The following is a 23,857-nucleotide window of genomic DNA, read 5'->3' as shown; positions in this document are numbered from 1 at the left end:
AAAAAAATAGTTAATGCCTTATTAAAGAAATGACAATTTTGCATGAGGTAAAACTCTTTATAGTTTATAAAACTTTCCTTTAACAGTTAAAAGGAAAGATATATAAACTATAAAGAGTTTTACCTCATGCAAAATTGTCATATCTTGAATAAGACATTAACTATTTTTTCTGCAGCCCTCACATTTAAAGTTTAATATCTTTTCTTTCTCAAAACTGACACATTTCAATCACTATATTGAAAATAAAATCATTTTCCCTACATTTCTTGTCTGGTGATTTTATTTTTCTGTGCTTTCAACTATGTTTCCAGGGCCTTCTTGTCCTTTGACTGTTTTTCTCTCCGTCTTCACTTTCTGCCTTGCATCCATCTTTATATAATAGGAAACTGACTGTATAATAAAGAAATTACCAGTGTGGAGAAAATGAATGACTCATTAGCTGTACGCTCAGAGAAATGAAACTCTGAAGAGGGGGTGAGAGCCTCCTCTTGGGGTAAGAGTTTACCTTCCAATCATTGCATATGTTTCATGAAAAAACACTCTCTGAACACTGGTAATACCAGCAGAAAGCCTATAACTGCCCAAGCCTGGAACACTTATGATTTTAAAGTGTTTGAGGCTTGTACAGATGAGGACAGAGCCTGCAGGAAAAGAACTTGCTGGGAAGGGAAAAAATTTGTCCCTATGTCATCATTCTCTATTCCAGTGGTTCCCAACCCTGTCCTAGAGGACCACCGGGCCATTTGGGTTTTCGGGATAGCCCTAATGAATATGCACGGAGAAGATTTGCATGCCTGACACCTCCATTATATGCAAATCTCTCTCATGCATATTCATTAGGGCTATCCCAAAAACCCGACTGGCCTGGTGGTCCTCCAGGACAGGGTTGGGAACCATTGCTCTATTCTGAATCTCCAATCCCTGCATTTTGTAGACAAGAAGAGGGTTGACAGGGACCAAGGCAAAACTGCAGTTCCAGGAAGGAGATTTTTTATTTTGACCCGCCCTGCTTTTGACCTTATATGATCTTAATATACTGTAGTGCAGTGGTTCCCAACCCTGTCCTGGAGGGACACCAGGCCAATTGGGTTTTCAGGCTAGCCCTAATGAATATGCATGAAGCAAATTTGCATGCCTATCACTTCCATCATATGCAAATCTCTCTCATGCATATTCATTAGGGCTAGCCTGAAAACCCGATTGGCCTGGTGTTCCTCCAGGACAGGGTTGGGAATCACTGCTTAATATTTGAAGTCCAAGTCTGGTCTAAGGCCTGGACGCTTTGCTAAAGGGCGTTTCCTGTTCTGCAGTGAGGCTGAAACCTGGCCACTGTTTGATGCACAACACCTGAGTTTGGGTTTCGCTGCTCACCTGGGCTGTGTGTGTCGCCCAGATCCTGGTGTGGTCAGAGCCCCACCCGGGGAGGAGAGCTACACAAACGAGCGAGCACGCAAGGCCGCGGAAGGGGTTAATGGGGCCAGCGCAGGTTCCCGGCTGGGGGGCGTGGCTCCATGAGCTCGGAGCAGCGCCTGACGCGAGGGTGGGCGGGGCGCTTCCTCCTCTCACCTGTGCGCATTAGTACCTGGTCCGCGGGCGGACGTGCGCTGCGGCTCTGGGCCAGGTGTCATGTGGGGGGAGACGGGGGGGATGATCGCTGGGCATCGTTGCACATCTGGAAAGGTATGAGCCCTGCCGCGGGAACATCTGGCCACCTCACGATGGTAAGTTTCCTTCCAGCAGGAATCTGTATCCAAGGATCGGGTCTCCCCCCCTCCCCCCCCCCCGTTGATTGTTCCGTAATCGTTCCGATTATGGAACAGGGATGTCTCAGCATCTCCCTTCGAGAGGATGCACGCTAGCAAAATCCCCCCCGAGCGAAGCCACCGGAAAAGTAGCTAGAGGTAAACCGGCAGCCACTCTTACCTTGTAGAAACGTTTGCTACTTGCAAAAGTTGGAGTGACAGACGTTCCCGAGATGCTGAACTGGGAAGGGGGTAGCAGGCCTTCTTTCCCTCTAAAATCATTGTTACCCCAGCATAAGACGCAGGTGTGGCCACTGGTGATCTGGGGAAACTGGGTCCGTTTAATTCTCAGCGAGATGGAATCGGAATTTCCAGACCTCTCCTGCACGGCGGGTCAAGAGTTATCAGGGAGAGGATTCTAGATAAGACAGCACTGGTGATTACGTTTTATATCCGCTCAAGTTCAAATGAGAAAGCAGAGAAGTGAGTGCCTTGCCTTCTCTTAGATCAGTGGTCTCAAACTCGCGGCCCGGGGGCCACATGCGGCCCGCCAGGTACTATTTTGAGGCCCTCAGTATGTTTACCATAATTACAAAAGTAAAATAAAACAGTTTCTTGATCATATGTCTCTTTAGCTATAAATGACAATATTATTATTAAGACTGCCAAAAGGAAAGATTTATAAACTTTAAAGAGTTTTACCTCATGCAAAATTGTCATTTCTTTAATAAGACAACTATTTTTTCTGAGGCCCTTCGAGTACCTACAAAGCCAAAATATGGCCCTGCAAAGGGTTTGAGTTGGAGACCAATGGCTTAGATTCTCTCTAAAGAGTGCCCAGTCGCAGTGGCTAGGGGGGGATCTGGATTCAGAAAGGACTTCCACTCTTTATGAAGTGAGATCAATCTTGCACAAACTTCAAAGGATATTTCAGGATGAATTTTTTTTTTTCCATGTTGACCGCCTTGGACACTTGATAGGATGTGGAGGATGGGTACTGGCTTTTTTTTTTTTTTTTTTTAAATAATGTTTTATTTTTAAATTATTGTGCATGGATGGGTCCTTTTACTCTGTAATGTTTACTCTTTTTTTTTTTGGGGGGGGGGATTGTTTAAAAATAGAAACAGCAATGCCAATTGTCTTGATTCACTATGGAAAAAGGATGGCATTTCAAGACGAGTAAATAAACATTTCATAGCTAGGCTGTGGCATATTAGGGCTGGCTGTTATTGTTGCAACAGTAATGATACCTAGGGCTGGAGACTCATCTCTTCCCGATGCCACCCAGACCTGTCACACGTCTAGTGGGGCCATGCAATTAATTGATGGCATTAACCAAACTGCCTGGTAGAGCATGACACGGTGACAAAATTCATCACCGTCCCCGCGGATAACCGCGGGAAATAATCCCATGTCATTTTCTAGTGTCTATTTCAACCTCAGTCCTTCTACACCAGCATTCTTCAAAGCAAAGCTTGAGGGTCAGGGGCTGTGCTTATGTGAGCCAAGGATAATGAAGCCATTGTGACATCACTGATGTGATTGGTTCTTAGGCACTGGTGGAATGAGGCATTATGACATCACAATATCTGCTCTGGATACCAGAGACTGTCATTCTTCAGTGTCTATCTCAATCTCAGTCCTTCTACACCAGCATTCTTCAAAGCAAAGCTTGAGGGTCGGTGGTTGTGGCCATTCATACTCCGATTCTTCCCTCTCTCCTTAAAGAATGACATGAAGATGGTTTCCCGCGGTTATCCGCGGGGACGGGAACGGTGATGAATTTTGTCACCGTGTCATTCTCTACTGCCTGGGCAGATGAGGATGGGGTATGATTTACAGGGCTGTGTTAACGCATGCAGCACCAGCGTCCCCTACAACTAAATCCATCTTGAAAGCGGTATCTTCCTCGGTACAGCTTAGATTTCATTGATGTTCCATGATTTGCCGAGGGTTTCCTAGTTACCTGGCTTTGGCCATTGTGAGACGGCATGCTGAACTTGGAGTCTGATCCATCACAATAGCAATTATGCTCTTATTAACAGATTTCGCAATCGGCCAGACTGATGCGAGAATTTGATACTATACACTAAGTTGCATATTATACACTAAATAAGGAGTTGCTTTGGGTGCAGCTTTCTGATTTCCTGCTCTTTGGTTACATCCTTCCCTGGCATGAATGCTGCTGGACTTGCTGCTAGGTAATCGTAGCATTACAGAACCTGGATTCCTTTTTTCCAGTGGCTCTGGCATCGCACACAGACATGCTCTGTGCTGTGGAGCCCCGCAGGGATACTGCTTTTTGAGCTCTCACTGTATCCCTGAATGCTTATGCTATACAGTTACAACCTCTTAATTACTGCCCTCTGGCTTAAATTCTATCTATGAAAGGAAAGATAGTAGGCAAAGGCGCCTACGCATAGAGAGGAAAGGAACAGGCCTGTGTTGTGCAGTTAGTCAGGAGGAGGGAGAAGGGCTGGGGAAAGGAGGGAGCAGGAAGCCTCGTTGATGAACCATCAAGGTCACATGGGATCCCAAGTTTGGATTTACCAGTGTGCCTGCTGGAGAAAGTGGTCTTTTTCTCTCCCACCCTAGCATTAATGGGGATGTGAGACAGTACACCCTCTTCACCTACTGCCCAAATAATAACAATTCATGTGTACATATTAATCAGACAGACAAGAATATGATATATAAACTGGCCACAGCTTCATTTATTGGTGAGGAACACAATTTAACCTGATCGATATTAAATTTAACCTAGAAATAGAGCTACTGCCATAAACAGCAAGCAGTCCATTTTTAAAACACAACATGTACATTTGAAAAATTTTTACAGAGTTGGAGTGAGGAATTGGGAAGTCAAATTTCACTTTTGGATTTTACGCAAGCTATTAATAGAATAGCAAAAATTATTACAGGTTCTATTTGGAGGGAATGTTCATTTAGAGCAGTGGTTCCCAAACCTGTCCTGGGGGACCCCCAGCCAGTCAGGTTTTCAAGATATCCCTAATGAATATGCATGAGAGAGATTTGCAAACCTGTCACTTCCATTATATGCAAATCTCTCTCATGCATATTCATTAGGGATATCTTGAAAACCTGACTGGCTGGGGGTCCCACAGGACAGGTTTGGGAACCACTGATTTAGAGTCTTACATAGAGCTTATTTTTCACAAATTCAAGCTTTTCATGCCAGTTTAATGAATACTGCAATTTGTATTAAGTGTAATAAGGATCCTGGTACTTTAACTCATGCTTTTTGGTCATGCCCTTTAATTAGGTCATTCTGGTCTGCCATCCTGTTATTTTTAGGCTCATTATGGGGTAGTTCGGTTGCTGATTCATCAAGGGGAGTAATTTTTGGAAAAGCTGCGGTTTGTGAGGTTTTTGGTAAAAAGAAGTGTCTTATTTCAAAAGGCGTGTATAATAGGACATAAATGTATTATGCAATTTTGGTTATCAAAAGAAGCGTCTAGTTTTTGGAATTGGAGGAACCAGTTTCATCGTCTATTGTTATTGAAGACTTGGGAAGTTAGGCGTTCGGCTAGGAAAATTCGTATGTTTATGGAAATTTGGGATCCTAATGTTCAGAATCTTTCAACTAAGGCAAGAAGTTTAATTCTTAATGATTTACATTGAAGCTATGATTATTTATCTAAAATTCCAGTTCTTTAATTTTATTATTCTTTATTTTTGTCAACTTTCATTGGGTTTGGGGGGGGTTTAGTAGGATTCTTTCAATAAAAAAGTTATAAACTAAATTTGGGGGGAGGATAGGGGGGAGAGGTCAATAGGGAAAAGGGAAGGGGGGTAGGAATTAGGGGGAGGGTATTGAAAGATGTAATGGGTATTTTGGAAATGTATTTTGAAGAAATGAAAGATATTTGATGGAAATTACGGTAATATGATGAATTTTAATTTAATGACTATTTTATTGTATTATATTATCGTATATTTACTGATTTCTTCATTAAAAATGTTATAAATTATAAACAAAAAACTATGCACAGCTATGAACAGGAAAGTGCAGAACAGGAGAGTCACCTCCACGAATCAGACGCAACAAAGCAAACGGTGGAGATGTCCAATCAAGACTGGCGAGCATTAAATATTCCTCAAAACTCTTTTATTCACTTCAGTGGCTCAATGACTCGACACGTACATGTTTCGGCCGCACTGGCCTGCATCAGGAGCCTTAAATTCTACAAAGACAATGTTGACTAAATGTCAAAATATACTGAACCACCTTGCGTGGCGTTGGTTCAGTATAATTTTGACATTTAGGCCCTCTTTTGCTAAGGTGCGCTGACTGATTAGCGCGTGCTAACCGATTTAGCGTGCCCTAAACGCTAACACGTGCATGTTAGAAACATAGAAAAATGACGGCAGAAAAGGGCTATAACCCATCAAGTCTGCCCACACTGAAGACCCTCCCCCCAACTTTACCCTCTTAGAGATCCCACATGCGCATCCCATTTACTCTTAAAATCTGGCACGCTGCTGGCCTTAATCACCTGCACTGGAAGTTTATTCCAATGATCGACCACTCTTTCGGTGAAGAAATACTTTCTGGTGTCGCCATGAAATTTTCCGCCCCTGATTTTTAGCAGATGCCCTCTTGTAGCCGAGGGTCCTTTAAGAAAGAAAATATCATCTTCCTCCTCGATATGACCAGTGATCTATTTAAATGTCTCAATCATGTCTCCCCTCTCCCTACGCTCTTTGAGAGAGTACAGCCGCAAATTATTCCTCGTATGAGAGATCCTTGAGCCCCGAGACCATCCTGGTGGCCATTCGTTGAACTGACTCAATTCTCAGCACATCTTTTCGGTAATGTGGCCTCCAGAATTGTACACAGTATTCCAGATGAGGTCTCACCATGGATCTGTATAACGGCATTATGACCTCGGGCTTCCGGCTGACAAAACTTCTACGGATACACCCCAACATTTGTCTAGCCTTGGATGAAGCCTTCTCCACTTGATTGGCAGCTTTCATGTCTTCACTAATGATTACTCTTAAATCACGCTCTGCTGCAGTCCTAGTTAAGGTCTCACCATTTAGGGTGTAATTTCTGCACGGTTTTCTGCTGCAAAGGTGCATGACCTTACATTTCTTAGCGTTGAAGCTAAGTTGCCAAGTCGAGGACCAATGTTCCAACAAGAGTAGGTCCTGTGTCATACCGTCGGGGAAATTGCTATTACTTAATATATTACATATTTTGGCGTCATCGGCGAATAATGTTATTTTACCTTGAAGCCCCTGAGTCAGGTCTCCTACGAATATGTTGAAAAGGATCGGGCCCAAGACCGAGCCCTGCGGCACTCCACTGGTTACCTCCAACGTTTTGGAGAGGGTACCATTAACCACCACCCTCTGAAGTCTACCACTTAGCCAATCATTGACCCATGTAGTTAGTGTTTCTCCTAATCCCATCGATTTCATCTTGCTCAATAACCTACGGTATGGAACGCTATCAAAAGCTTTACTGAAGTCCAAGTACACGATGTCCAAGGACTCTTCCAAATCCAGTTTTCTTGTGACCCAGTCAAAGAAGCTAATTAGATTGGATTGGCAGGACCTACCCTTGGTAAATCCATGTTGGTGGGGATCCCGTAGATTCTCTTCGATTGTATCTAATTCATGTTTAATTAGTGTTTCCATGAGTTTACTCACTATCGATGTGAGACTCACCGGTCTATAATTCACAGCCTCTGTCCTGCAACCCTTTTTGTGCAGTGGAATGACTTTAGCTGTTTTCCAGTCCAAGGGGACTCTTCCCATACTCAGGGAAAGACTGAAGAGCACGGATAACGGTACCGCTAGGACATCACACAACTCTCTAAGCATCCTGGGGTGTAGATTGTCCGGTCCCATGGCCTTGTTCACCTTGAGTCTTGATAGTTCGTGGTAGACATCGCTGGGTGTAAACTCGAAATTCTATGGACGCGTTAGCGTTTTAGTGCACGCTAATTCAATTAGCGCACCTTAGTAAAAGAGGGGGGTTAGTCAACATTGGGCTCCTTTTATCAAGGTGCGGTAGGTGGTTAACGCACGGAATACCGCACGTTCAACCGCCTGCCGTGCTAGTCACTAACGCCTCCATTGACGAGGTGTTAAGTTTTTGGCTTGCCGCGGGGGTTAGCATGTGATGAAATGTCCGACGCGCTAACCCCCGTAGCGCACCTTGATAAAAGAAGCCCATTGTCTTTGTAGAATTTTAAGGCTCCTGATGCAGGCCAGTGCGGCCAAAATGTCGAGTCATTGAGCCACTGAAGTGAATAAAAGAGTTTTGAGGAATATTTAATGCTCGCAAGTCTTGATTGGACATCTCCACCGTTTGCTTTGTTGCAGCTATGAACAGGAACAGCAAGTCCAGACTTCCATGTCTGAATTTGTGCTTAAAGCCCAACCCTTGCTGCTGAATGAAGATTGAGGCCTGTTCAGAGTACCTCCTTTGAACACACCCTACAGAGAGCGGGAAGGATCAGTAGAACGGTAGTCTCCCCCAGCCCCCACTAGAAAATTAAGCTGTAGGCCACACAATAGCTTCCAAGGTCTCCTGGAAACCATTTAAGAGCAAATCAAGATCCATATCTGACCAGTGAACACTGTCAGAACCATAAAGCCCAGGGCAGGAAACTTCTATACAGGCATGTTGGACCTGATATCTACCTCGAGCCATGCTACATGCCAGTTTGACAATTGCTCTTTGCCACTCCTGTGGTCTCTCTTCTGTCTCCAATGTCTTGTGGATGAAGGACCATGCCAGCCACAGGACTGATGAGAGAGGAAACTAATTTGATGATGTGTTGGGGTTGTCCTTCAGTACAATACCAATTGGTTTGCTGTATGCTATCTGACATCATTCCCACCAAGAAAAAAGACCAGCAAACAAGGATGTTTTCCATGCCACTAGAAACTCCCAAGTTAGGGGACCTGGTCATGGCAATGCATGCCCTCATCATCCCACCATGATAAGCAAGGTGAAGTCCACTAGGATGAACAGCCGCCTCACACCCGGCCCAGTGTATGAATGGGTGACCCACAATCCAAACTGAAGAAGGATCACCAGGACCTGCACAAGAGAAAACAGGAAGCAAATGAATTTGCCAAAATGATTATCATTCAGAATAAGGAAGTAGGAGTACAGCCAGTCTTGACCTGCTTTCTGATGTAGACTCAGCGAGCACCAAATTTCCATCTGAGTTCAGCATCCTGGGCATTCATGGCCACCTCAGTGTGAAAGGAGTGTGAACTGAATCTGGCAACCTCCAGGCCCGAGTGTTGCACTCCCAATCACAGCATGATGGCACACTGGTATCTTATAAGACAGGGGTGTTAAAGTCCCTCCTCGAGGGCCGCAATCCATTCGGGTTTTCAGGATTTCCCCAATGAATATGCATGACATCTATTTGCATGCACTACTTTCATGGTATGCTAATAGATCTCATGCATATTCATTGGGGAAATCCTGAAAACCCGACTAGATTGCGGCCCTCGAGGAGGGATTTTGACACCCCTGTTATAAGGGATCAGCCATCATTGCCCAATATGCAAATAATGCTAAAGGGTGGATTGTGGGCAGGTAACCAGACCATCCAGCTGCCACAGAACAAGCACCTAAGCCTTAGCCAGGTGGTCAGTTGAGCTCCAGCCACCACAATGCAAACTGGAGCACCCAAACAGAATGTGGTCAACCCAGAAGCCACTCAAGGAGAAGAAACAGAGCAAGAGACCATCACACCGATGAAAAAGGGGCCAGGTAACTGCCAGGAACTCTGCCCACTAAGACACTGGATGTGTGATTAGAAGACAGGAAGCCGGCAACAACCCTTGAATATCCCCTACACCAGAAATCTCTCACTAGAACACTGAGGCCAGACACTTAGCGAAGAAGACAGTTTTCTACAGGTTGGGTTATCGCCCCCTTGGAAAGACCCTGAGAGTTAGCAAAGGGAAAATGCAGCAACTGTGCTTCCAATGAATAGAGGAAAGTGTCCCCAATTGATGCAAAAATGTTTCAACTCAACCACAACAAATAAATCTAAAACATATTGTATAATAAGTTTAGTAGAAGGGCCTCATTCATACCATATCAAAAAGAGCATGGACATGAAAAATAAATACGAAAACGGAGAAAACCAAACCTCATACACAGGCAGCCAGAACTCCACAAGTGCCCTAAGCCACCTGTATCATCACTGGTTTGAAAAAAAACTCCGTACAAATATATAAATATACTTTCATTAAAAAAAAAATCTTATTTTCAAAGTTGACTTAATCTCGTGCATCATGATGTGTGAATTGAAATCCAATCTATCTAAAACAATTGTAAAGGCAACAGCTTAGTCTCAAAAGAGTTCTTGATACCGTGGAACAAGAAAAATTGACAGATATAAAAAGGACTTTTCTCAAACTGCATTAGCAAACGTCCTTCGTCCAACATCTGGCTTCCCGACAGAAAGTCCGCCTGTTGAGGCGAAACAGAACGGCAGCGCGAACAGTATGCAGTAATGTGGGGGGTTCCCCCCACACCCCCCCCCCCGTCGGAGCTCTTTAAAACTAAGTTTTCCCGTGGCGCGCTTGTGTCTTGCACCAAATTGTCAGTGCTCGATGGTCGGCGCGCTGGTGTCCGGCACGCGATTGTCCCGTCGCCGTTTAAACATAGAAACCAATGCCCCCAGCCACAACTGAATCCTAAATCCCCACAGTGGGACCTGAATCTACATCCCTAACCCTTGCACCACAGTACCTGCTCGATAGCACAACAAGCCTCGGCCACACCACCTTCTGCCATAAGTCAAACGTCTCCAAGGGGCAGGAAGGGAAGTTCCTGAACCTTAGATGCCCAAGCTTAACCCCCCCCCCCCCCCATCCTTGCCCCTTCTAGCAGCAAATGAGAGTGGACTCCTGTTAGAGGAAACCTCCCACTATATTTTACACTTACCTTTCAACCAATCACCAGCCGGCAGGCATGGCCCAAGCAAGATCCTGAGCTGTCTAGGATTAAGGTTTATATTGATATACCACATATCAATATTTATCCAAGTGGATTACACTCTTAAAGGTATTAAGACAGGGGAGTGCCATGGGAACATAGAGGCTCTAAATGCACCCCTTCCCCTTCCCACCACACATTCTCTCTCTCTAGCATGCACTCTCTCGCACGCACACTCTCTCTCTTTCTCTCGCACGCACACTCTCTCTCTTTCTCTCGCACGCACACTCTCTCTCTTTCTCTCGCACGCACACTCTCTCTCTTTCTCTCGCACGCACACTCTCTCTCTTTCTCTCGCACGCACACTCTCTCTCTTTCTCTCGCACGCACACTCTCTCTCTTTCTCTCGCACGCACACTCTCTCTCTTTCTCTCGCACGCACACTCTCTCTCTTTCTCTCGCACGCACACTCTCTCTCTTTCTCTCGCACGCACACTCTCTCTCTTTCTCTCGCACGCACACTCTCTCTCTTTCTCTCGCACGCACACTCTCTCTCTTTCTCTCGCACGCACACTCTCTCTCTTTCTCTCGCACGCACACTCTCTCTCTTTCTCTCGCACGCACACTCTCTCTCTTTCTCTCGCACGCACACTCTCTCTCTTTCTCTCGCACGCACACTCTCTCTCGCACGCACACTCTCTCTCTCTCTCGCACGCACACTCTCTCTCTCTCTCGCACGCACACTCTCTCTCTCTCTCTCGCACGCACACTCTCTCTCTCTCTCGCACGCACACTCTCTCTCTCTCGCACGCACACTCTCTCTCTCTCGCACGCACACTCTCTCTCTCTCGCACGCACACTCTCTCTCTCTCGCACGCACACTCTCTCTCTCTCTCTCGCACGCACACTCTCTCTCTCGCACGCACACTCTCTCTCTCTCTCTCTCGCACGCGCACACTCTCTCTCTCTTTCTCTTGCACGCACACTCTCTCTCTTGCACGCACACTCTCTCTCTCTCTCGCACGCACACTCTCTCTCTCTCTCTCTCGCACGCACACTCTCTCTCTCTTATACGCACTCTCTCACACACCATCTACAGGCAAAGAAGATGGTCTGTGCATGCTTTAGGATCGCTCACTAGTGATCCATGTGGTCGGAGGGGGGCATTCCTTCAATCGCCCCCATTTAAATACTGACCCGTTGTGGATCAGTCGGCCTGCTGCGGATCGGGCACGATCGGCAGGTTAGTGGATCTAGCCCTAAGTGGTTTAAATTCAGGTACTCGGGTATTTCTACCTGTCTGTCCCGGCGAGCTCACGATCTGACTAATGTACATGGGACAGTGGCATGTTAAGTGACTTGCCCAGGGTCACAAGGAGCAACGTTGGGCTTGAACCTGCAACCTCAGGGTGCCAGAGCCGCAGCCCTAACCACTAGAGTTCTTCTAATGCAAGTGATCCAAAAATAATGATTTGGGAGTGAGATGACTGTATTGGAAGGATGTTAGGAAGAATCTATTAACTATGGCAAATCCATCCTGTAATTGTCTGTGTGTCAATTAGAATAAAACTTGTACTTACACTGTAAGGATAACCAGGGTAAATTGTAACCGGTAACCAGTAAACTGTATATTATGTGTATTAACATTAGACCCTTAATATGTGTCTAGTTAGGAAAAAACTTGTATTGTAAATGTGTACTGAAATTATGGCAAATCCAGTGCAAATCATAACTTGTTAACTGGATGACCCTTCAAAAGTGCGCTGGACCTTGGCGTGCCAACAATCCTGTGGCGACATTTGCATGCAGGACTAATGCGTGCCGCCGTTTCTGCCGGTTTCAGGCCTTCAGGTTTGTGCTCTGAGGGGAGGGGGTGTTAGGGGAACCCCCCCCCACTACACTTAAAAGTTCCGTTGCTCCTATTGGGGTGGGGGGGGAACCCCCCACCACACTGAAAACTCCCGTTCTCCTTTCTTTGGGAGTTTCCAGTGTAGTGGGGGTGTTTCCTCCCCCAACGGGAGCGCCAGGACTTTTAAGTGTAGTGGGAGGGTTCCCCCAACACCCCCCCCCCTCAGAGCGCAAACCTGAAGGCCTGAAACTCGCAGAAGCGGTGGCCAATGTCCGGCACGCTTTAGTTATGGTACCGTTAGCTGTATACTAGGTATGTTTAACCTGTAACCTTTAACCGTTGGGGACAACGGGATAGAAAATGAATTAAATTAATATGTTTTCCAATCTTGTAGTTTTGAGTCCCTTGGGAGTCCATGTATGCAATGAAGTAAAACCAGGGCCAGATTTTTCCGTCTTGGGAAGGGGAAAAAGAGAGTTCCCTAGAGCCAGTTGGTTGCTCCAACTTACATATTGCTCTGCAGATGGCACTTAGTCCTAAACAGCCCTGTGGTTCCATCGCACCCCCCCTGCCACGAAGGCATGGCAGACTTTTCCATCTTTTCTCAGTCTGCCTCTCGTATTACACCGTATTTGCCAATTTGCACAAATGTGACCTTTGATCGCAGAGAAGGCATTATGATAGCAGGCTATCGACTACAAGATAAGTTGTGGTTATATAAACATTGCCGTGTTTATTCTTGCAGTTATTTAAGCATATGTGCCAATTCTGTGGGTGCAGTAGATGCCAAGTACTTCCAATGTAGAGCTAGCTCCTTTCCTTTATCCAGGGAGAAGTAATATGCAGCATGCTTAGTACCCGCAATCCTTTTGAAAAGTCGGTGCCTGTGGATAGAGGAAGGGTTACCAGATTGTAATGTAATGTAATTTATTTCTTATATACCGCTACATCCGTTAGGTTCTAAGCGGTTTACAGAAAATATACATTAAGATTAGAAATAAGAAAGGTACTTGAAAAATTCCCTTACTGTCCCGAAGGCTCACAATCTAACTAAAGTACCTGGAGGGTAATAGAGAAGTGAAAAGTAGAGTTAGAGGAAAAATAAAAATAAAATAAACATTTTAACAAGACAGCATTGATCTAAATACTTTGGAATGTAGAAGAGAGGAGAGAAAGGAATAGAAGCAGAAGGGGGAGCCGTTGAACAGTAGAATTCTGGAGAAATTTAAATGATAGAAATAGAACAAAACAAAGACAAAAGGCAAAACAATAGATAAGATTAAAGATAAATCATAAGCTGGAAAGAAAAATAAAATAAAACTTTGTCTTCAATCCACGGTTTCAGCGTCAGTGATGAAGTGGAGCAAGTAAGTTTAGGAGGAGCGATTGACGTTTCCAGAAAGGGCTTCTTCAGGGAAGAGACTTGGCAGACAGTCCCAGGATGCCTATGTCTCCTCCCCTGCGATGTTCTCCCATCCATGCATTCCCTCCCAGACACACTGCCCGTGCCCCAGCCGCTCCAAGGAGGCTGCCCCAGATGAGGCCCACGGTGAATGCAGGATTCTCTCCTCTGCGGGAAAGCCGCCCGGAGCCGACAGTCGATCTTCTTAGCGGATTGCATGGGGGGAAGAGTTCACACTCTTGGTAGGATCAGGTCTGTGTGCTCTCGGTGGTTGTGGCTGGTCTCGTTGCTGCTTAGGTGTAAAAGCAGTTGATCTCCACCGCCCCATTCCGCCCACAGCCTGGCCTCGTTCCATCCCCCAACCCAAACGAACCTCGTCTCTTTGGGCTGTGTCTGGAGGGCCTCTGCGCGCGTGCGGATGCAACGGGGCGACCGTAGCATGCAGGTGGCGTCGCCACATTGCATCCGGACACGCGCAGAGGCCCTCCAGGTGGTGGACCCGAGCCCAAAGCTTTTCAAAACCCGCACAAAACCCGGCCATAAAGCTTGTCATGAATGCTAGAAAATTGGACCAAGTTAACGCCACTTCTCGAAAAAGCGCACTGGCTTCCGGTCTCGTATAGAATCGCATGGAAAATATGCCTGTTGACATTTAAAACGCTTCCTTCCAAGGCTCCCTCCTTCATAGATAGACTTCTTACACCTTACGCCCCCTCTTGGTTGCTCAGATCAATTGATCAGCATTTATTATCTGTTCCTTCTCTGAAAGTTATTAATACAAGGCATCAGAACATTTTTCCTGTCACAGCACCCCAATTATGGAATTCTCTAGCAGCTCACCTAAGGGAAGAAAGCTCTCTCGATCGCTTTAAGAGTAACTTAAAATACTTTTTTTTATCTAAAGATGCCTTCGATTTATAAATCCTTGAAGTAGGACCCTTCTCATCCTATCTTTTTATCTTTATTTCCAGCCCCATCCACATTGGTTTTTTTTTTTTTCCTTTTTTGTTCTCTATCCTATCACAATTGTACTTCTCCCCTTCTCCCCTTTTGGTTCTGCTTGTCTGGGTTCATAGACAACAGCGCGAAAGACAAAGGCACGCGCCAACAACTGAGCGCAAGACGGAGGTGCGTGCCGAAGAAAATTACAGTTTTTAGGGGCTCCGACGGGGGGTTTTGTTGGGGATCCCCCCCAGTTTACTTAATAGACATCGCGCCAGCGTTGTGGGGGGTTTGGGGGGTTGTAACCCTCCACATTTTACTGTAAACTTAACTTTTTCCCTAAAAACAGGGAGAAAGTGAAGTTTTCAGTAAAATGTGGGGGGGTTACAACCCCCCACACTCCCCACAACGCCCCCACAATGCGGCGCAATGTCTATTAAGTAAAGTGGGGGGGGTTCCCCCCCACACACCCCCGTTGAAGCCCTAAAAAACAGTAATTTTGTGTGGCGCGCACCTCCGCACTGTGCTCAATTGTCTGGGCGCGCCTTTGTCCCGGCGTGCTTTTGACCTGACACCGCTTGTCTGTCTGTTCTTAGTTTGTGAGTTTATCAACATTTTTTGTTCTTTTTTTGTTGTTTTTAATTTTGTACATCGCTTGACAAACGATTTAATCAAAGTTTTTAAATAAAACTTGAAAAGCCATATAGACAGTCCTCTATAAAGAGGACATGTCCAGGTAAATCCAGAGGCCTGGTAACCTTATATAAAGGTACAGAGCAGAGACACACCCTGTGTGTTAGAGCAGTGTTTCTCAACTTGGTACTGGAGTACCCCCTTGCCATTCAGATTTTCAGGATATCCACGTTGAATTTGCATAAACTTGATTTGCATACATTGCCTCCGTTAGATCTAAATACCTTTCATGCAGATTCATTGTGGATACTTACTTTCAAATCATTACTCTTTAAAACTCCTGCATTTATTTTTAAATTATTAATTCCTTATTACGGTCAAACGAACAACATTTATTGACAATTCCTTCTCTCAAGATCATCAATACTAGATGACAATTTATTTTTTCCGTTACGGCCCCTCAAGTCTGGAACTCTCTTCCTATCTATTTGAGAGAAGAACACAATCTTGATAAATTTAAGACTAATTTAAAAACATTTCTTTTCAAAGATGCTTTTGAGTGATAATTCTCCCTCTTGGATTTATTAATTGTGTTGATTTTGATTAATGAATTTTATATCCCCTACCTTGTGTTTTTTCCCCTGACTATTCTATTTATAATACTTTGTAGTTCAATTCCCTTTATCCCTTTTTTCTTGTTTGTGAAGTTTGTTAATAGTCTGATTTGATTTTAAGTCTTTGTTAAATATTGTATTACTCCTTAATATTGTAATTTTTAATGTTTATTATTTATGTTCATCGCTTTGAAGTATGATTAAGCGATTAATCAAAAAGACTAATAAACTTGAAACTTGAAAACTTGATATCTTGCTGGCAAGGGGGTACTCCAGGACGGAGTAGAGAAACACTGTAGTAGACTGCCTTTTAATGCAGTGCTTCTCAGCCCAGTCCTCGGCACACCCAGCCAGTCAGGTTTTCCGGATACTCGCAATGGAGAGAGATGCATACCGTGCCTTACTTGGTATGCAAAGTTATCTTCTGCATATTCATTGTGGATATCCTGAAAACCTGACTGGCTGGGTGTGCCTCGAGAACTGGGTTTGGTTCACTAAAACCAGTGGTGCCCATTTGTAATATCCAAAGTTCATGAGCCAGCATTTCAAGAAATGAAATATGTCTCCTCCAGATGGGCGTCTGTACGGGTGTCTCCGGTCATAAGTTTATATAAAACATCATCAAATACTTATTTCAAGATCGCCTGCATGGTCTATAAAGTGATCTACGGAGATAATTCTAGCAAAGAGAATGACACAGTGACACAATTTGTCACTGTCCTGGCGGATAACTGTGGGAAACCATCCCGTGCCATTCTTTAGTGTCTATCTCAACCTCAGTCCTTCCACACCAGCATTCTTCAATGCAAGGCTTGAGGGTCAGTGGCTGAGCCCATCCATACTCTGATTCTTATGTGAGCCAAGTATAGGATAATGAACACATTGTGACATCACAGATGAGGTTGGCTCTTATTGGTAGAATGAAGCATTATGACATCATATTATCAGCTCTGGATACCAGAGACTGTCATTCTTTAGTGTCTATCTCAATCTCAGTCCTTCTACACCAGCATTCTTCAATGCAAGGCTTGAGGGTCAGTGGCTGAACCCATTCATACTCTGATTCTTATGTGAGCAAAGTATAGGATAATGAACACATTGTGACATCACTGATGAGGTTGGCTCTTATTGGTAGAATGAAGCATTATGACATCACATTATCAGCTCTGGATACCAGAGACTGTCATTCTTTAGTGTCTATCTCAACCTCAGTCCTTCCACACCAGCATTCTTCAATGCAAGGCTTGAGGGTCAGTGGCTGAACCCATTCATACTCTGATTCTTGTGTGAGCCAAGTCTAGGATAATGAACCCATTGTGACATCACTGATGAGGCACTCTTAGGCATTGGTGGAATGATGCATTATGACATCACAATATCTGCTCTGGATACCAGACTGTCATTCTCTAGTGTCTATCTCAACCTAAGTCCTTCTACCCCAGCATTCTTCAATGCAAGGCTTGAGGGTCAGTGGCTGAGCCCATTAAGACTCTGATTCTTTCCTCTCTCCTTAAAGAATGACATAGGGATGGTTTCCTGTGACAAATTCTGACACCATGTCATCTCTAGCGTCTAGTATCAGACATCAAGATTCCTCATTCATTCCACAACGCAAGAAAATCACGGCACCTTTAAGCTGTCCCTCCCTTCATCTCAATATGTTGAACGGAAAAAAATATTCGAGACCACCTTTGAGTCCCTGTGACCCAGAGTGTGGAATAGCCTATCCTTATGCTTATGTCGAGCTCCCTCCTATTACAGCTTCAGAAGAACGTTAAAGACTTAACCTTTTTCCCTCATAATGACTAATCCCTACATAACCCCCTGTCTTATAAGAAACTATATGGTATGGTATAGGGTTACCATATTTTTCTCCATGAAACCCCAAACACATGACCTCCATATCCAGCCCCATCCTGTTCTGCCCTAAACTTCACACCCACAAAGCCTCCTCTCTTCTTCCGGACAAGCTCCAGCTGCATCTGGAGGGCCTGTAGTACTCGTGGATGCATGTGACATCATCCGCGCATGCTTAATGGCCCTCCAGCAGCGGCCAGAGCTTGTTGGGGCTTTCGAAAACCCAGATAAATGCCGGGTTTTGGAAAGTCCATCCAGGAGCTCGGACAGTCCTCTAAAAAGAGGACCTGTCCGGGTTTTCCCGAACATCTAGTAACCCTAGTATGGTCTCCAGAACCAGGTACGAGAGCTCTGTAAGGTGGAATTTAGTACTACTGTTACCCCACTGTAATACTAAGGGCTCCTTTTACAAAGCCACGCTAGCGGTTTTACCGCCCGCACCGGATTAGCGCCCGCTAGCCGGAAATCTGCCGCCTGCTCAGAAGGAGGCGGTAGCGGCTAGCGCGGGCGGCAAGTTAGCGTGCAATATTCCGTGCGTTAAGGCCCTAGCGCGGCTTTGTAAAAGGAGTCCTAAGATTTGTAGAGCGGGCTTTTCCGGAAAGTTTCCAGGAGGGGAAGTGGCTGAATTCAAGGATTGCTTACAGTGACACCTTCTGGATGGTTGAACAGCATGGACTGTATATGGTACACCGTCAATGCGCAGGACAATTGCGCCCCCGACAATTCCGCTCCGCCAAATGCATTCACCGACAAGTGCACGCATGAAGGGAACGGGATGTTCGGGGAACAATTGTTAAGTGTAGTGTGTGTATGGGGGGGGGGGGGGTGTGCGGCAAAATTAAAATTAAGAGCAAGTCGACATCCCCCCCTGAAGGAGACAACAATTGTCCCCCCCTCAGAGTGGAAAAGCGGAAACGGGAAGGCTTCGGGAGGAAAGCGCGAGTTGTAACCCCCCCCCCCCCATCAAAGCATAAATGGGAAGGCATTGTGGGCGGCATGCGTTTGTCCTGCGTGCAAATATCAGGAGAGAATTGTCGGCGCGTCAATGTCCAGCGTGCATTTGATGGGTCACCCTGTATACAGAAGGAGCAGGGCAACAGGAGACTGGGTACGTGGTAGAGAATGACACGGTGACAAAATTCATCACCGTTCCCGTCCCCGCGGATAACCGCGGGAAACCATCTTCATGTCATTCTTTAAGGAGAGAGGGAAGAATCAGAGTATGAATGGCCACAACCACCGACCCGCAAGTTTTGCTTTGAAGAATGCTGGTGTAGAAGGACTGAGGTTGAAACAGACACTACAGAATGACAGTCTCTGGTATCCAGAGCAGATATTGTGATGTCATAATGCCTCATTCCACCAGTGCCTAAGAGCCAATCACATCAGTGATGTCACAATGGCTTCATTATCCTTGGCTCACATAAGCACAGCCACTGACCCTCAAGCTTTGCTTTGAATAATGCTGGTGTAGAAGGACTGAGGTTGAAACAGACACTACAGAATGACAGTCTCTGGTATCCAGAGCAGATATTGTGATGTCATAATGCCTCATTCCACCAGTGCCTAAGAGCCAATCACATCAGTGATGTCACAATGGTTTCATTATCCTTGGCTCACATAAAAATCAGAGTATGAATGGCCACAACCACTGACCCGCAAGCTTTGCTTTGAAGAATGCTGGTTTAGAAGGACTGAGGTTGAAACAGACACTACAGAATGACAGTCTCTGGTTTCCAGAGCAGATATTGTGATGTCATAATGCCTCATTCCACCAGTGCCTAAGAGCCAATCACATCAGTGATGTCACAATGGCTTCATTATCCTTGGCTCACATAAGAATCAGAGTATGAATGGCCACAACCACTGACCCGCAAGCTTTGCTTTGAAGAATGCTGGTGTAGAAGGACTGAGGTTGAAATAGACACTAGAAAATGACATGGGATTATTTCCCGCGGTTATCCGCGGGGACGGGAACGGTGATGAATTTTGTCATCATGTCATTCTCTAGTACGTGGCTCTTACACAGAGAATCTTCTGCTGGAACACAGCTACATTAGAGAGATGCGATGTAAATGATCCCAAAGCCCTGGAAGCCCAGAACTTTCTGACGTAGGAAACAAAAATTGTTACTGGATGGCTTCCCTTTTGGGAGGGAGGGGGGGAGTTTATTCATTCTTCTCTAGCTCTAGAAATTGAGTTAAGCTGCAGATCTCGCCTCTGTCCTCAGCTACAGTGATATGCTTTATGTCTCAGGACCAGGCTTGGAGCGACCCTACGTGGGATCCGCTTGGGTCCCTGGAGATGGATGAATGCAATGTTTGCACAGCATCTGTGGAGAAGCGAATCAGGTGAGGACGGTGTATATCGGGGGTGTCAAAGTCCCTCCTCGAGGGCCGCAATCCAGTCGGGTTTTCAGGATTTCCCCAATGAGATCTATTAGCATACAGTGAAAGCAGTGCATGCAAATAGATCTCGTGCATATTCATTGGGGAAATCCTGAAAACCCGACTGGATTGCGGCCCTCGAGGAGGGACTTTGACACCCCTGGTGTATATGGATGCAGTTAATTTACACATCCCTTGCAGGATGGTATCTAATTAATTCGCCATCAAATTTTTTTTCTTACTCCTCTCTCTCTTCCCCTCTCTTCGCTTGGTCCCTCCTTTCCCCCTAATTACCTCTTACAGGATGCAACAGGCCTGGCAGCTTTGGAAAGCCTTTATGGACACTTTTCATCAATACGAGGACTGGCTAAAAAGTGCAGAGCAGAAGGCTGCATTCCCAAAGTCATCCCATGTTTTATATACTGATGCCAAGGAGGAACTGAAAAAATTTGAGGTACTTAGCTGAAAAAAGAAAAGTGCACATTCCCTCATCTTTCTGTGACACCCTCATCTTCCATGTAACTTTTAAAGTGCTGTGTGTCTGGGATTCATGCCCATATTTTCTTTGTTCTATTCTTCTGTTTGTATGTGTTAGGGGACAAAGGGTGAAAAGAGGTGAAGACTATGGGGCTCCTTTTTAAAACAGAAAGATTGAAAAAAAGCCATCCTCACCAACTGGCTCTCCCGTGATCCCCCGTCATATGCACCATGGAGATCCCTAATGATAGTGCACGCAACACTGGAGAGACGCATGGTGGGAGACTTGACTCTTGGCCCGGGTCGCAAATTTTGTCAGGTGTGGGAGCACTTCTGGCAGGACCTCACACCGCGTGCTCGCAGTAGACTTTTGAATCTTTAAGATTTTATTCCCACTCTCAGCTGTTGGACTGGCCATGGATTCTTGGGGATGGGAGGGGAACTGATTATATTGTTGAAAATGTTATTTCCTGAATGGTACTACTGTTTGTATTTGCTTCTTACTGCTGGAATAATAAAAATCATTTAAACATAAAACAGAAAGATCTCCAAAAGACGGCACTTGGACGTTTTTCTCGCCAAAACATTCAAGTCCCCATTTTAATTTTCAAAACCGACTTTCGTAAGTGTTTGCTAGGCTTTTTGTCTGCAGTGCGTCTAAATCTGAAAGGGGTGTGTTGAAGGCGTGTTATGGTTGGGATTTGTGCGTGTTTATCATGTGGACGTTTGCAGAAATAATCCTAACTTTTTACAAAATGTCCAGGTTACAAATTGGGGTTAGATCTGTTTTAGAGTCAAGTATATTTTTATTGAGCAAACAAAAACAGCAACAGAGCAACGATTCAAAAGACAAGTCAGCTCAACATTTTTGGTATTGAAAACCCAAACCACACAGACCGCAGCCTCTCCAAACAACCCCCCTGCTAAACAAACCCTCAAAGATCTGTTTAAAAAAGGAGTAAGGACTAAAAAGGTACCCAAATTTACCAGATGGCCACTGGAAGGATGAAGCCATGTCTCTCCCGGTGTCGGGTCAAAAGCGCGCCGGGACAAAGGCGCGCCCAGACAATTGAGCGCAGCATGGAGGCGCGCGCCGCACTAATTTACTGTTTTTTAGGGCTCCGACGGGGGGGGGGGCGTGGGGAGAACCCCCCCCCACTTTACTTAATAGACATCGCGCCGTGTTGTAGGGGGCGTTGTGGGGGGTGTGGGGGGTTGTAACCCCCCACATTTTACTGAAAACTTCACTTTTTCCCTGTTTTTAGGGAAAAAGTTACATTTACAGTAAAATGTGGAGGGTTACAACCCCCCCAAACCCCCCACAACGCCGGCGCGATGTCTATTAAGTAAACTGGGGGGGGCTCCCCAACAAAACCTCCCGTCGGATCCCCTAAAAACTGTAATTTAGTGCGGTGCGCGCCTCCGCGCTGCGCTCAATTGTCTGGGCGCGCCTTTGTCTTTCGCGCCGTTGTCTATGAACCGTCTCTCCCACCTCCCCATTCTCCTAGTGGTCGCTGATCCCTTCCCACTGCCCAAAGAGGTGAAAGAAACAGTTACATTCCAGCCTGTATGACAACTTCAGATGGCCACACAAGAGTCATTTCAGTAGAGCAGAGGAGAGGGTTACCAGGTTTTTCCTTCAGGAAAATCCAGCCCCATGGCCACGCCCTCAAGACCACCCAGTCCCGCCTCTTTCCCACCCTGTTCCGCCCCCCCCCCCAGAGATCCGCATCCAGACAGCATCTGTGCATGCGCAGACACGACCCAATGATGTCGAGCACGCGTGCACGTGATGTCACTGTGTTGCGTTCGCGGGCGCAGATGCCCCTTCCTCATGCGATTTATTATGTTGGGAAGCTTTTCAAAACCTGGACAAAGTGCTGGGTTTTAAAAAGCTGTCCGGACCCCCGGTCATGTCCGGGGAAATCTGGACGTCTAGTAACCCTAGCAGAGGGGCACTTTAGGGGGGTACTGTGGTGAACGCCACTTTAAAAGTTCCAGGTACAGATCTCGCCGGTGTCAGGTCAAAAGCGCGCCAGGACAAAGGCGCGCCCAGACAATTGAGCGCAGCGCGGAGGCGCGTGCCGCTCTAAATTACTGTTTTTAGGGCTCCGACGGGGGGGGCGTGGGGGGGAACCCCCCACTTTACTTAATAGAGCGTTGTGGGGGCGGTGTGGGGGGTTGTAACCCAACACGTTTTACTGAAAACTTAACTTTTTCCCTGTTTTTAGGGAAAAAGTTAAGTTTACAGTAAAATGTGGAGGGTTACAACCCCCCAAACCCCCCATAACGCCGGCGTGATGTCTATTAAGTAACGTGGGGGGGGGTCCCCAACAAAACCCCCGTTGGAGCCCCTAAAAACAGTAATTTTGAGCGGTGCACGCCTCCACGCTGCGCTCAATTGTCCGGGCGCGCCTTTGTCTTTCGCGCCGTTGTCTATGAACCGATCTCGCCATGCCCTGCTAATATTTATATGGTGAGCCCTCCAAAACCTAAGGTTACCAGACGTCTGGATTTCCGAGGCCATGTCCGGGGGTCCGGATGACTTTTCAAAACCCGGCACTATGTCCGGATTTTGAAAAGCCTCCTCAAATCGCGTCGGGCAGGGAGGAAGTCCGCGCATGTGTGGATGCCAAGCGATGATGTCATGTGTGGACGTCTCCCTGCCCGACAAGAGCAGACAGCGAGGGCGGGGCTAGGGCAGGACTGGGGGTGAGATTAGGGCATTACAGGATGGAACTGGGCGGGGCCTGGGGGCAGGTCTATGAGTCCAGATTTTTGGATATGAAAATCTGGCAACCCCACCAAAACCTACTGTACCTACATAAAGATGACACCTGTATAAGACTGGTGAGACCTCATTTAGAATATTGTGTGCAGTTTTGGAGTCCGCACCTTCAAAAAGATATAAAAAGGATTGAATTGTTCCAGAGAGAGGCTATTAAAATGGTGTGTGGCCTTTGTCATAAGGCGTATGGGGAGAGACTTGAAGATCTCACTCTGTATCCTT

General features: G+C 45.9%; 1 protein-coding gene across 4 annotated transcripts in view; it reads left to right on the top strand.

Annotated features, from left to right (window-relative positions):
• Positions 1-1,565: 1,565 nt before the first annotated feature.
• The window catches only part of LOC117365935 (nesprin-2-like), a 55,968-nt gene continuing 33,676 nt past the window's right edge, over positions 1,566-23,857 (top strand). For 2 of the 4 annotated variants that reach the window (XM_033956900.1, XM_033956896.1), the window contains exons 1-3: positions 1,566-1,721; positions 20,240-20,334; positions 20,674-20,824. In XM_033956900.1, the coding sequence (XP_033812791.1) occupies positions 1,683-1,721; positions 20,240-20,334; positions 20,674-20,824 (285 nt within the window). In that variant the 5' untranslated portion in view covers positions 1,566-1,682. Of the gene's footprint in view, positions 1,722-1,766; positions 1,902-20,239; positions 20,335-20,673; positions 20,825-23,857 lie in introns of those variants that run through there. The other 2 variants (XM_033956897.1, XM_033956898.1) reach the window with 2 other exon arrangements.

The sequence above is a fragment of the Geotrypetes seraphini genome, chromosome 8, assembly GCF_902459505.1.
Source record: "Geotrypetes seraphini chromosome 8, aGeoSer1.1, whole genome shotgun sequence".
Lineage (NCBI taxonomy): Eukaryota > Metazoa > Chordata > Amphibia > Gymnophiona > Dermophiidae > Geotrypetes > Geotrypetes seraphini.
Note: the sequence above shows the minus strand (reverse complement) of the source record. Positions and strands in the feature narration are given on the sequence as shown.